The sequence below is a fragment of the Papaver somniferum genome, unplaced genomic scaffold (genome assembly GCF_003573695.1).
Source record: "Papaver somniferum cultivar HN1 unplaced genomic scaffold, ASM357369v1 unplaced-scaffold_107, whole genome shotgun sequence".
Lineage (NCBI taxonomy): Eukaryota > Viridiplantae > Streptophyta > Magnoliopsida > Ranunculales > Papaveraceae > Papaver > Papaver somniferum.
Genome location: NW_020619603.1, coordinates 462,703 through 475,654, shown reverse-complemented (window position 1 = coordinate 475,654; position 12,952 = coordinate 462,703). Strand labels below are relative to the sequence as shown.

At 37.2% G+C, this 12,952-nt stretch overlaps 2 protein-coding genes across 4 annotated transcripts; one reads left to right on the top strand and one right to left on the bottom strand.

Annotated features, from left to right (window-relative positions):
- Positions 1–3,613: 3,613 nt before the first annotated feature.
- Positions 3,614–5,754, top strand: LOC113328161. The gene is made up of 6 exons (XM_026575247.1): positions 3,614–3,683; positions 3,768–3,844; positions 3,946–3,992; positions 4,106–4,170; positions 5,452–5,523; positions 5,614–5,754. The coding sequence occupies exons 2-6, from the start codon at positions 3,841–3,843 to the stop codon at positions 5,738–5,740; spliced, it is 315 nt and encodes a 104-aa protein (XP_026431032.1). The 5' UTR covers positions 3,614–3,683; positions 3,768–3,840; the 3' UTR covers positions 5,741–5,754.
- A 3,914-nt stretch (positions 5,755–9,668) lies between these two features.
- On the bottom strand, positions 9,669–11,553 carry LOC113328274. Of its 3 annotated transcripts, none has more exons than XM_026575388.1 (3): positions 11,433–11,553; positions 11,115–11,262; positions 9,669–10,727 (listed from the first exon to the last, which is right to left on the bottom strand). In XM_026575388.1, exon 3 carries the CDS (start codon positions 10,671–10,673, stop codon positions 9,780–9,782), a length of 894 nt encoding a protein of 297 aa, XP_026431173.1. In that variant the 5' UTR covers positions 10,674–10,727; positions 11,115–11,262; positions 11,433–11,553; the 3' UTR covers positions 9,669–9,779. The 3 variants fall into 3 exon arrangements, with proteins under 3 accessions (XP_026431173.1, XP_026431174.1, XP_026431172.1); XM_026575389.1 differs by having other exon boundaries at positions 11,133–11,262; XM_026575387.1 differs by having other exon boundaries at positions 9,669–11,262.
- Between the last annotated feature and the right edge of the window lie 1,399 nt (positions 11,554–12,952).

The window sequence follows — 12,952 nt, the reverse complement described above, 5'->3', positions numbered from 1 at the left end:
AAATATATTTTTCTAAAAAAAAAAGAGCCACAATAATTTATACATTTATTTGTTGAGGTTAAAGATGCATTCTGATGGCAAGTTAGAAAGATATAGCTTGTTACAAAAAACCATTATATTTTATCTACCAAACACATCCTGGCTTTGTGCACTTTGGTATTAAAGAGTATCGCGGCTTTGGATTCCCTAACACAATATGCAGTCTATGAATTCATTTATAGGGAAAGGACTAAATTAGAGATATAGAGATACAGTACAAATAAAGGTCGTGCTAGAAACCAAAAGAAATGACATGTTAACATTGTTCTACATAATCGCAACACCATTTTCATTATTCAACCAAATTAAATCACTGCTACTCCACCAAAATCAGAAATCACTGCTACTCCACCAACATCAATAGAGTTGGATACAAATACACAAATTCTGAAAGTTTCAGGTTATTCAATACCGAACAATGACGGTAAAAGCAAGAAGAGAAGCATAGACTGTCAAGTTATGTGCTCAGTATTTTGAAATGGATAGAATAAATTAAGTCCTGTAAACTCCCTGCAAACTATAGAAATAGTGCAGTCTCAAGCAATAATCGATATCCTATCATGATAGATAACAAAAAAAAAAAACATTAATCAAAATACTCGCTGGGACCTTCATGACCCACAACTTCACTATTACCGCATCTGTTATCGTTAATGCTTTTGGTATGGTGGTAGCCTTGCTCTTCTTACTGTTGAGGAACGTATGCTGTTATGAAAGAAAATGATAAGATGTTGTTACTATAAATTTTTCACATTGAAAACCTGCCTTCTTCTGCACCATAGCCCAAGATATAGTTAGTCATGTAATCTTTATTGATAATTGGCTTACCTAGTGAAACTTGCATTCACATGACAAAAACCAATTAACCAAATGTTTAGTTAAGCATAGGAGGCAATAGACAAACCATATTCGCCACTGAAATCATAAATGATAGTAAACTTTTTTTTACAAATAATAGAGCCAGTCTGCAAAGGAAAAGAAAGAACAAAATCCTCATCGAGATCATTCGAAAACGAACAAAGTGATGAAATTTTCTTCCAGAGAATCTTCCCGGGAGTTGACGGACACACTCATAGCGCAATCTCTACGCGCTCCTGCCTTTTAATTTGTATCGTAATTGCACCTGCCAGTACCGGGAGAGATAATAAAAGGAGGAAGGCTGTCACTAGAACGGACCACACATTCGAAAAACAATCAATAGTTAAGAACATAGAATGGGGTTAAGATAAAAAATGAACTTGCAACAACAACAGAAAAGTTTTGAAACAATAAGCAAGAGATTGAACCCAAGAAGATAAATTAGTGAATTACGGATGTTAATTGTGGCGAGCAAAGGAAATGTGGAAGAAGAGATTTGTAATTTATTCGAGTGTTAATTGTGGTGATCGACAGATACGTGGAAGAACGGATTAGGCTGGATATATATCGGGTTGGTCAAGGATAGTTATCCATAATGCGGTTCAAATCAATAAACTAATCGGAACTTAACTGAGGAAAAGAAGTCAGTCAAAGTTATGTAAACTGTGGTTTTTTCTCTTCCTTAGAATCAAACCAACAATACAAACTTAACTAATGAGATGGTGACACCGAGGTTGTCATTCAGTTTCTTTGACGACTGTAACTAATCATTTGAAAAAATCGTGAAAAAAGAGAGTAACCGAAAGACGATGAACCACCAGATACAATAAAGTAGGTGAATTAGTTGTGAAGATAGATGAATAAAACTATGGATAGATCTGTCCCAAGGACAACTGACGGTGGATGGGGAAAAACACCACTGTGCTATAGATTAGAGATTTTAATATCTGTCTTACTTTATTGGTAAAAATTAAAATGTAACTCTAATTAAAATGTAAGACTGAATTAAGAATATAATCAAATTCATTAAACTTCAAATTAATCATTAATAGTCATTTTATAAGACATAAAACTAAACAATTGTAATTTAAAATATAGACTTTGAAAATAGAAATTTGGGACAATGTTCTTCGTTTCACATAACTTCGAGTCAGTACGCCCACGTAAACAGAGTAATTCCTTTGTTTATCTTCTTCTCTGGATTCAAATTTGCTTTGCCTCGATTTTTCTTGCCTTGAACTCGTTTTTGCCTTCTCTTAGCTTTAGGTTTGAGTTGGTTAATATCCAAAACCTGAAGACTTCTTTGTTTTTTCCCTATTTATTTACACCTATCACATATCTTCTTAACAACACCTTCAAGAACTACTCCGGAAAAATCAAGTTGGATTTAAAATTCTGTCATATGAGAAATTTTAGATTGAGAAAAAGAGAAACAAAGATGGTGTAAATATTTAATTTTAAAATTACCAATTTATAGACGAAAGAAAACTAGTCGTTGGCGCAAGTCATTCCATCGATAGTTTCAAAAAAGTGACCACCAAAATCTATCGTTTGACACCATTTTTGGTATCGGGCGCTAGAATCATTGTTGCTCAGCTGTTTGCCCATGGTGGCACGGTTGATTTCCCGTATTTTTTGACATGGCGTATAAAAATAGGTTCTAAATTAGTATCCTGTTTCCGCTAGGGATGGCCATTTGCCCCACCCAAACCCATCCCTGTGAGTACCTGCCCCGTTTGGATAGGATTTTACCCGCACAAATGGGGATGGGGTCGGGTATAGGTAATACCCGAAACCTAAGCTACGGGGATGGGATTCAAGGTCCCCGCCCCATACCCGCCCCGTTGCTTTCATATTATAAGGGTTTAGACTTTTATGCAGAAAAATGTAGCGAATTTATACTTTTACCACTTAGTCAAGCTTTCTTCCATTTATTATATTCTTAATCGTTCTTATATATTCATCACTGTCGCTTCTTCTTTGTTGTGATCAAACACATTTTCTAAAAGTTAAAATAGTCAAAATGATACAGGTAATAAAATGGTTAACATGCACAGAGATAGAATGAGAAAGGGAAAAGTAAAAAAACTAATAAGTCATTTAAAAATTCTTTTTTTTCACTTTAAGATGAATTTCTGAATTTAAAATTTTTGAATGCATTATTATTTTTGTTTGACTCATAATTAAGTTTCGATTATACATAAATTATGTATTAACATAGTGTTACGAGTAACGCATGGGAAACCTGCCCCATACGGGTATTCTCCATACCCGCCCCGTCCCAATTCATGTGGGTAACGGGACGGTATGAGTATCTATTTTTATGAACGGGATAGTAATTAGGATTGGCATACCCGCCCCATCGCCATCCTAGTTTGGGTGGACTTTTGACCAGGCGGAAAATTAGTTTCTGACCGACATTAGCCAAACGGGGTAGTCGCTAGTTTTTCTCCCACCCTAGACTTAGCCAGGAACCCGAAATGTGGCTTAGGCTCAGTGCTTGCTCCCCTCTGTCTAAAAGAAAACCTAATTGATTCATTCCAACAAATTTAATTTTTAACCTTAAGAGAGCAAGGGAGCGCCGCCTCCACCTAACTACGAAAACCCTCTCATCTGATGATCCTCAGTCCTCACTCAGTTCTCGTCTCGTCTCGACAGAAACATTACCAGTCAACTCAAACTCCATGAGTAACCCTAATTCCAACTTCATCCAAGAAAAACCCTTTAATGTCTAAACTTGATTTTGAAAGATGGGTTGATTAGCAACTATGTGATTTAGAACAAGGGTTAGTCATATCTTTTGTTCATTTCAGTTTTTTCTGTGTTTGATTGATTCGGATCTCATTATTGATTGGTTTTTGCTGAAGCAGACTAATAAGTAGATCCTCTGGTGATGATGAATTATGGAAATACACTCTTGAGCTCTGTTCATTTCTCGAATTGATGGGTAAAATCTCTGTCTCTTCTCATGTTCATGTAGTTGAAGTAGTCTAAACATATCTGTGTTTGATGTTCCAACTTCCAACTGTATCGAATCTTATGTGGCAGGAAGAGCTTTACCAACACTGTTCAACTCTGCTTATAATTTTACTGAGGTAATAACATCATTTCCCGGCAATGTAGTTGAAAGTATTCCAATTCATTGCAAAATAAACCACAACCAAGTTAATTGATTGAGTTTTTTATGGATGATATATTATGATTACAGTTTGTTGCTGATGGAGTCATATTTGCTGAAATTAATGTACACTTGACCAGAGACCTTGCTGAAATGTAAGGTTTCAATTTTACTCATTTCCCTTTTTGGGCAAGTGTTTCTGTTTCCTCAAGGTGATCTCCCTATTTCATGAGCTGCTCTACAAGATCTGGCTAGACCTTGGCTTTCTTTATTGCCTATTTTTTGTGAAACTTATGGTGCTATTACTTGCTGAGTTTTCTTTGTTATCATGAAAAGGTTGGTTGCTTATTTATAACCCTTTAATTTCATTTTCCGTATCACCACCAAAGAGCGCTAGAAGTGTTGGCCTAGTTAACTCAGTTGGTAGTTGGATGCAAAGTTTGATTCCAAATGGCTATTATGTTTTATGCAGAACAATCTCCAGAATGTAGCTGAGGTATTTGAAATAGTGAGCATCAAGCTCAATCTCTAGAACCTAAGTTGGTTGTACTTTATAGGAGGAATTTTTATCATCATTCTTGTTGTCGATCTGACTGTTTGTTAGAATTCCTCTATGTAAATTCTCAGATTTCTCAACATGCACTTAGAATAGCAGTTCTATTCCTATATATAGTTGTGAGGGAGTCAAGTAGAAATATAAACTTCTGAAACCTGGATTTTGTTTTTTGAGTATGGAAAATTTGTTCCATCTCTCTATGGCAGGCACTTCTAGTCAGTTAACTTGGTGTGCCTTTCGAATTACTAATTCTTGTTGTAGCCTTTTGGAATCATAAGCATGATGTAGGTTCAGTACTCTAGTTGGGTCTTGTTGTCAGTCACACTCAACTTATAGTATCATAAAGATGCAAAACTCTTCCAAGCGTAGCTTTTAGTCTTTAAATGAAGCAATAAATATCATCGTTATATTACTATCCATTTTATCTCACCTTTATCTGGAATATATGATTCTATGTAGTTGCTTAACTTTTATACTAGAAGATATTAAGACAGTTAGTTTGCGTCTTTCTTATGGTTTTCTTTTGGGGTGGGGGATGGGGGTTAGAACTTGAGATTTGTGGTCGATTATCATTCAACTTGGCAAGGTGGTGCTAGGAGTTATTTACTTGGGTGCTGATTAATGTGGCCGACTCTGGGGGTTCAATCTCTTTGTATGTGATGCCTGTACTTGATATGCGGAGAGTAAATTCAAGTCATTTAAATCCTTTGTGTTTGCATTAGATGATGTTTCCTTGTCTCTTTCCATGTTTTACACAACATGGACAAATTGACGTATAATCCTCTATAGTCTTTAAGTTTTTGGTGTATACTTTCTGGTTTATATGATGCAAACGAATAGTTGCCTCACTTTTTCTGACACACTATCATGGTTTTTTCAGGAGAATCTTTGTCATCTCTGTAAGAGCTCCATGGTGGGCATGCCTGAAGCAAGGAAACATGAGTCACGAGACGTACGTCAACTGCACCACAGATTTCATCTTTGTTCACTATGTTCTTTCCTGCTGAATATTTTTGTGTTAATTTTTTTTTCTGCATAGCAGGAACACATCTGACTTGCCAGTTCAACTAAAAGCGGAGCGACAGCCTTCTACTTGGTGCATTGGTCAATGCCTTTGTTTATGTTATTCTTTATTTGCTGGTGAAGTTAATGTAGCTTATTACTACTAATATGCAAGAATAACTGTTCCCGGACATGAAACAAAAATCATTTTTATCCTCCCTCTGTCCCAAATTAGATGACCTAGTTGTAGATCATTTTACTAACTAGGTCGTCTAATTTGGGACGGAGTGAGTATTTTATTTATTTTTTCCTTCCAATTCTACCCATAATTTCCAATTTACATTTATTTATTATTTTGTGCCTCTAAATAAACTGCTATAGGCGGGCTTAACAATTGGTTGTACGTATAACATCCTCTGGGCACCCAGTAACAACAAGCCTTTCAACCACGGTGTTCCTTTTAAGACATACCGGAAATGACAGCTGGCGCGGTGCCCCCTTGACTGTTACTTTTAAGACATACCGGAAGTACCAGCAAGCCTTTTTAACATATCTACTGAGTTGGCTGTTTCGTTAAAAGTTGAGTCGTGGAAATCCATGTAGGCTTTAGTCTAGGCTTCAGATTGGAAAAGAGCGCGAGTTACACTAGTTGTTCCCATCCGACTCAAAAATTGAATCTGACTAGAAAATCCAACCTTACTCCAAACTGACTCAAAGATTAAGTAGTGAATTTGAGTTATACCAAGCTAGGTTGTTCGTTTTGTTCCGATTCAACGAGTCTTTCTTGATCCGACTCATTTGGCTCAAAAATTAAATTTGACCAAAAAATGAAACTGATCCCAAGTTGATTTAAAAACTAAATGAGTTAGCGACTTAGCGTGCTTGAACTCAGTTAGATAATTTCCCAGCGAGTTGGTATAAAATAAAATCCGACTCAAATAACTCCGTGTCAAATGCATAAGTCGCGCCAGGTTTTTGATCAGACATTAAACAAATTGAAAAAACAAACTTTTAAGACATTCGAACCTGTCCAAACCAGATGTCCAGTCAGTTTCAGATCACGAGTCAGATCCAAACAAACAAGATGAGAGTCGTATGTTTCCGTAGCTCAGGAATCGGGAACAAGAAAAAACAACTAGGGGTCTACAAATAAATATATAAAATGAATAATTACAAACTGACCCCCAATTTCACTATCCAACTCCAAAGAGTCAGAGTCATTACCGACTCAGATCCCTGAAAAGTAGGAAGACAAATATGTGACATCTGACTCGAGGCAATCAGATGTGAGTCAGATGTTGGACGCCACGTCAGCTAATGAAAAATTTGAAATTTGGAGGGAATAACAATAACAGTCGGGTGTGAATAAATAGATATTTAAAAAATGAGATCATTTTCCCACTTTGCCCCCGTTCTGGAACAAGGGAAATCAGTGAATTCTTGAACCGGTTCAAAGAAAAGGAAACAAACGTGGTTGAACCTACTTTAACGTAGGTGTACAACATTCAGCTTCATCTTTCCATTGATTAAATAGAAAAGCAGCCAGATATAAAAGAGAGTAATTTTCACTCCCCTCAACAGTGTAGGTGAACAAACTCGAAAACTCTAATCGTTCTTTTCACGCCGTTGCTGCTACTTATACTCTCAGGTTGTTCATGTTGTGTTGGTAGACTCAAAAGAAAGAGGAAACTGGAGAGTGAATTAGAAGAAGAAGAAGAATTAGGGATAATAATAGGAGTAACTCATTTCAACGAACCCTAAAAGGACTCTCCTCCGTTTGATTCCCTCCGTCTCTCACCATGAATCAAAGAAAACAAAAACCAGGGGGATAAATCAATCACTTCGTCTCTCTTCGATTCTCCGTAGCAACGGCGTTTCAGATTTCGTTTTCAAGTACAAGAATCATGAAATCAAAAGGTGAAACAATGTTTTGATTCTTGATTTTCCCCTAAATTGACAAGTAATTGATTTGGAGTTTGTAACTTCAAATTGATTCTTTCTTTGTGTGAATTTGGTTGGGGATTCGAATTGTTTTGGTTTTGATGTTTATTTACCGGACGATTTATGCGATTCAAATGGCGGTGGTGATGATGATGATGACAAGAAGAAGAAAATACTCTTACAGCCGGATACGAAGAAAATTGTTGCTAGGAGCAGTGTTTTCTCGACGGAGTTTGTTGCTGAACAGGTATGAAATTAGGGTTTCTCCAATTCATCGATCCTTTATAGGAGTTCATTATATTGTTGGATTCTAGGTTTAATTTTTTTGTGAGATTTGAGAGTTAAGCAAGTGGTTCATATGCTGCATAAATTATATGAAGGGAATGTTCATTATTTTTTTTCACCGGGTGTAATGTAGGCTGTTGCTGCAGTAGAGTTGGGAGTTCAGATGAAGGAGAGTGATATGCTCCTTGTTACTCAATCACCTAAAGCCACGGATTTTATCAAGAGTGCAGCATTGAACAATGTTGGGCGATCTTCTCAGGGAGGTAAAGGCTATGCAAGTGCTGCGTCCTATCCATCTTCAATCCCCCGATGTCTGTTTCGAGAAGAAGACGGGCTTCCCATTAATCCCACTTGGTAAGTTGCATTGACATTATGGATAATGGAGTGCGTAATTACAATATAATGGTGCTTGATTTTGGATTGTTTATATGTAGGGGCGCTCACTGTCACGGGACTAGCATCAAAATGTATATTGTTAAGGATGCGATTGTAGTGGGAGGTGATGGCCGCACCGTTAATACATTGACCAAGGAGATTCGTAAGTAATCTTCATTTATATGTTTCAGTTAGAGATCCACATTCAACATTAAATTTCAAATGTTTTTTGTTTTCTTTCTTCAATTGTTGTTTTTGAAGTATAATCATAAATACAAATACTTTTGTGCAGTTACAGATATGTCCATCAAAGTTCATAAAATTGGGAAAAACTTAGTTTGTGCACAAGCCGGAGATGAAGGCTTGAACTACAAATTTGTGACGTATTTGAAGACTCAAGTTTCTAACTTCGAAAGCAGAGGTGAGATAAGGCCCAGAATTGAAACCTGTGCCAAGATGTTCCCGAAATTTTTCGAAAAATCTTATGACATTACAAAAAAGGGGAAGATTACTTGGAATAAAGCGCAAAGGAGATCTCTTGATTCTTGTTTCATATTGGTGGGTTTCGATGACGATCAAAATGGTGAACCAGAAGCTCATGCGTGGGTCTCTTCAAAATTGGGAGTGTGGAGAGAGTTCAAGTCTTACTCCCTTGGCAGTGGATCGGAATATTCGGATCAATTTGTTTGTGATGATGATTCTACTAGTTCGGAAGCTGAAGAAGAAATGAGACAATCATTGTTTAATTCCGCTTTCAACGATTTCTGCACTGGAGGTTATTTCACGAGTATGTACATAACCCTATACTTGTGTTAATAAGTATTACTATCATCATAACTCTTATGTTTTACTCCCTCCGTTCTTTTTTAATAGGCTAGTTTTGTTTTTAGCGAAATTTAAGGAAATTAAGAGAACTAATCATTGAAAGTGGTTCTCATGACACTTGTAGCAAAAGAAGTAAAGTGAAGTGGTCCACATGACACTTATCATCAAAAGAAGTTAAGAGAAAAGTGGTCCCAAATTAAAATAACATTTGACTTTCCCAATTAGGAAACTGGCTTAAACTTTTATTTATAGAAACTGGCCTATTAAAAAAGAACGGAGGGAGTACATATCTGGAGGATTCTAATGTTTTTTTTATTTTTGCGGTGTTTTCCTACAGTTGCCACTGTTAAACCAGGAGGGGTTACACTACTAATTTAACCATGTGAGGCCACTTACTACTACTGTTTTATTACCCTCTCTTTTTTTTTTCTTTGCAACTATAAATAGGCTTTTACCAAATCAAATGTACTACTGGCGAGAGTGATTATCTGTGAGGATTCCTTGGTATATGAGGTTTATGCATTATAAGATTAAAAAGAATTCACAGCCAAAAGTTTCCAGCTGAATGCAGACATGAAGACAGTGAACGGGTGATCATTTCATCCCCCTATGAACTAATTTCAATGATCAATAAATTTCATAGAAAGTTTAGATACTTATACAGCAGGATGAAAATATTTACGCCTTGAGGATTCTAAGAGAAAAAAAATTGTAAAAAAAGATGGATTACCTTCAAAGCTTTCTATAACATATCACTAGGAATAATGGATGAAAGCTTGTTCACGTTTCCTGAGGCTGAGTACCATGGTGATGCAGCTTCTTCCGAACGGTCAAAAGGCTTTCCACAAAAGTTGAACATAGCTTAGTAACCCAATTAAACTCAGAAGGAATTGCAGAGGAAATAGCACGAATATCAATTTTCGCCATAGTATTCTCTTTCCAATTGTATGAATAAATCCAGGTAAGCGCAATACGTTTTTCACCCGTCTCTTCATAGAATTTTTTTCGTCTACTCAATGTTTCGGTATTGGTTTCTATGATTATCTGGTCTGTCCCAGAAATGGAATGGAAATAAAATGGTTGGTCGCTGCACAAATAGCAAGGCAATGTGATAGTCACTGCAGTGGACCAAAGCTTGTCACTAACAGAATTAGTGGTAGTTCCATTCTCCTTCTTATCACGATCATCAAATATCCACATCTCGAAACCGTCATCATTCCTACGCAATATAGCTATACCCTCATCAACTTCTAATAAAGCATTGACGCTTCCAAAAAGGTCGAAATGGGTACCAGGAATTTTGATCATTCTGAACTTCTCACTTCCGATATCAAACACTACTAAGAATTCAGCAAAATCTTCCGTAGGATCATCATTCAATTCTATCACAGGACGGCCACTGCGCCTCCAATACGGCACATACCAATACAAGGAACCATTCGCATGAACGTTAATTCCATGTCCATCGAGTTGAATCAGTGGTACCTCATCAATAGTTCTCCATTTATTGTCTCCTACGGTCAAGACCTCACAAACCTGACAAGGGACTCTATCGAGAATTCTCCACCCGAAAACAACTTTGTGCTCGTTAGTAATTGCGTCAAACCCAAATTGATAGTTCGCTCCTCCTATAACAAGATACTTACCAGAATTTGTCATTCTCTTTTCTTCCATAAATACTGCTGAACTAATCCACGGTGTTACTTCTCTGGTACACACATTGTATATCTGAACAGCATATTCCGAAGTATCAATGAAACATATCAAACCATTAACAGGTCCTAGAACTTTATCATAATGCAAAGAATTTGTCTTCCTCATGGTGTTAACTGCAACCGGCTTGTCCTGAAATAAGTCAGCCGACAACAAAACCAATTCTTCCCCTTTACTGACTCCTTTGGTAGAATAAGTGCAGGGGTTGACTGGGAAATTCATGAATAGACCTGGACGTTCTTTTGATCTGGTTAAGTGTAAATCGATGAATTTTGCATCATCTTCAATTAAGGAACGCCAATGTTTACAGACATTTAAATCTCATAAGCGATTTCACTGGGAGTCTGCTAAGTATCTCAATTGCTATTGTATCACAATCAAGAGAAAGAGTAGAAACATTACTTGTAATATTAGCCTCACCAGTACTACTGCTCCCACCTCTGATGTGCTTAATCCTTTGTGGTCTCCGTCCTTTGTTATTGTTGATGAAAACGTATCTAAATTTCAGTTTTCCCTTCCCTTGCAATCTATAACTAATCTGCTGCAGGTCCTGTTCCATTTACATAATAATCAAGTAAATACACAATTTTGAATAAGAAATCACAGACAACCAAATAATTGTGATTACTAACAATAAAAAAACAACCTTTTTTTACATCATTAGAGCTCAATTGACAAACAAAAAAAAAAAAGCAGTGATGGGATTAAGATGCTACATACCATAAGAGTAAAACTGATGCGCCCCATTTGTCAATCGATCTGGCTGGTTCTAAGAAATTAAACCCCTCTTTCAGTTCTATTAGAACTCAGGGGGAAGAAGACGGCGGCAACCTAGATAGATCTCCAACTTAGAACCAGAGAAGAGATAACTCATACCTTATATATAACTGATTCTCCGGACGGTTTTAAGAAACCCGTTACACCGGTTGCCCACAACCAGTTAGAGTTGGATCCTAACCCGGGAATTACACCCTCCTTCCCTATTTTCAGTGTCAAAAATGTCATGTCTCAACGGTGTTTTGCTTGCAAATGGTGACATGTATATCTATGATTGTGCCAAATTTGATTGGTTTTAGACTTTTCGTAATGGTAGAGGAGTATTTCCTGTTGTCTTTTAACCAGGCAATAAAAAATTGCTTCACAAAACAAAACAAAAAACAATAAAAGGTACAACATCTTGACGCTCTCAATGGGCTGTTGCAGCTGCGGACGACCCTTTTGCGTCTATAATGGAGTTGTTAAATCTCAGACTATGACTATGTTGCTTGTGGAAGCAATTCTGTTACTCTTAAGCCTCATAGATTATAGGACAGTGAGTTTATCTTGTCGTCGGCCCAGGGGGTTCAGTAAGGCGATCCACTCGGCCCCATTCTATTTGCACTCACTTTGAATCCCTTGGCCAAAAAGATTGCCGATCAGTGCCAATTGGATTTGCAAGCTTGGTATTTAGATGACGAGACAATTATTGGTGATACTCTTATGGTCTTCAAGACTTTTAACATCATCTGGTCCGAGGGGAGTAAGCTTGGTCTTCATCTCAACATCTCTAAGACCGAGAATTTTTGGCCCTCTACAGATTCTCGGGGCGGTGATGCTTTCCCTCCTCGGGTTAGTAGACCAAGCGAAGGTGTTAAATTGCTTGGGGGGGGATTGAAAAAGCAATCTGATTCGTTCAAGAGTTCCATAGCAATCTGATTCGGTCAAGAGTTCGTAAGACTAATGTCCTTATGGATGCAGTGAAAAAGCTTGATGACCCTCAATGTGAGCTTTTTACTTGTTGAGGAGTTGCGCAGCGGTTTCTAAGCTTTACTTTTCTATGAGAACTACTTTACCTGAGTACCTAAAGGAGGTGCAAGATGTTTTCGATTCTCACCTCTTGCTTTGCACCTACATCACGTTGTCGTGAATGATTGATCAGGTATGGGACCGTTGCAAATTTGTTAGCCTCGCTTCCACTCATACATGGTGGCTTGGGTATGTATTTTATGGATGATGCTTTTCATTATTGTTATTTGGCGTCTGTTATTCAAACTCAGCCTCTCCAGTTCATTATCTTTCGAAAATATTGTCTACAAAGCTTGGACCTTGGTTTGCAACGAGTCGTGCATTTTTTTTCTAGTGTGTGCCTTGATACCAGTGTCGATTTTACCGCCCCCCATTAAATGAAGTTACTGGCGGTTAAATATTTTGAGGTTGTTATGAAGAACATGTCGGCGAAATTTTCAATGTCTCAACGTGAT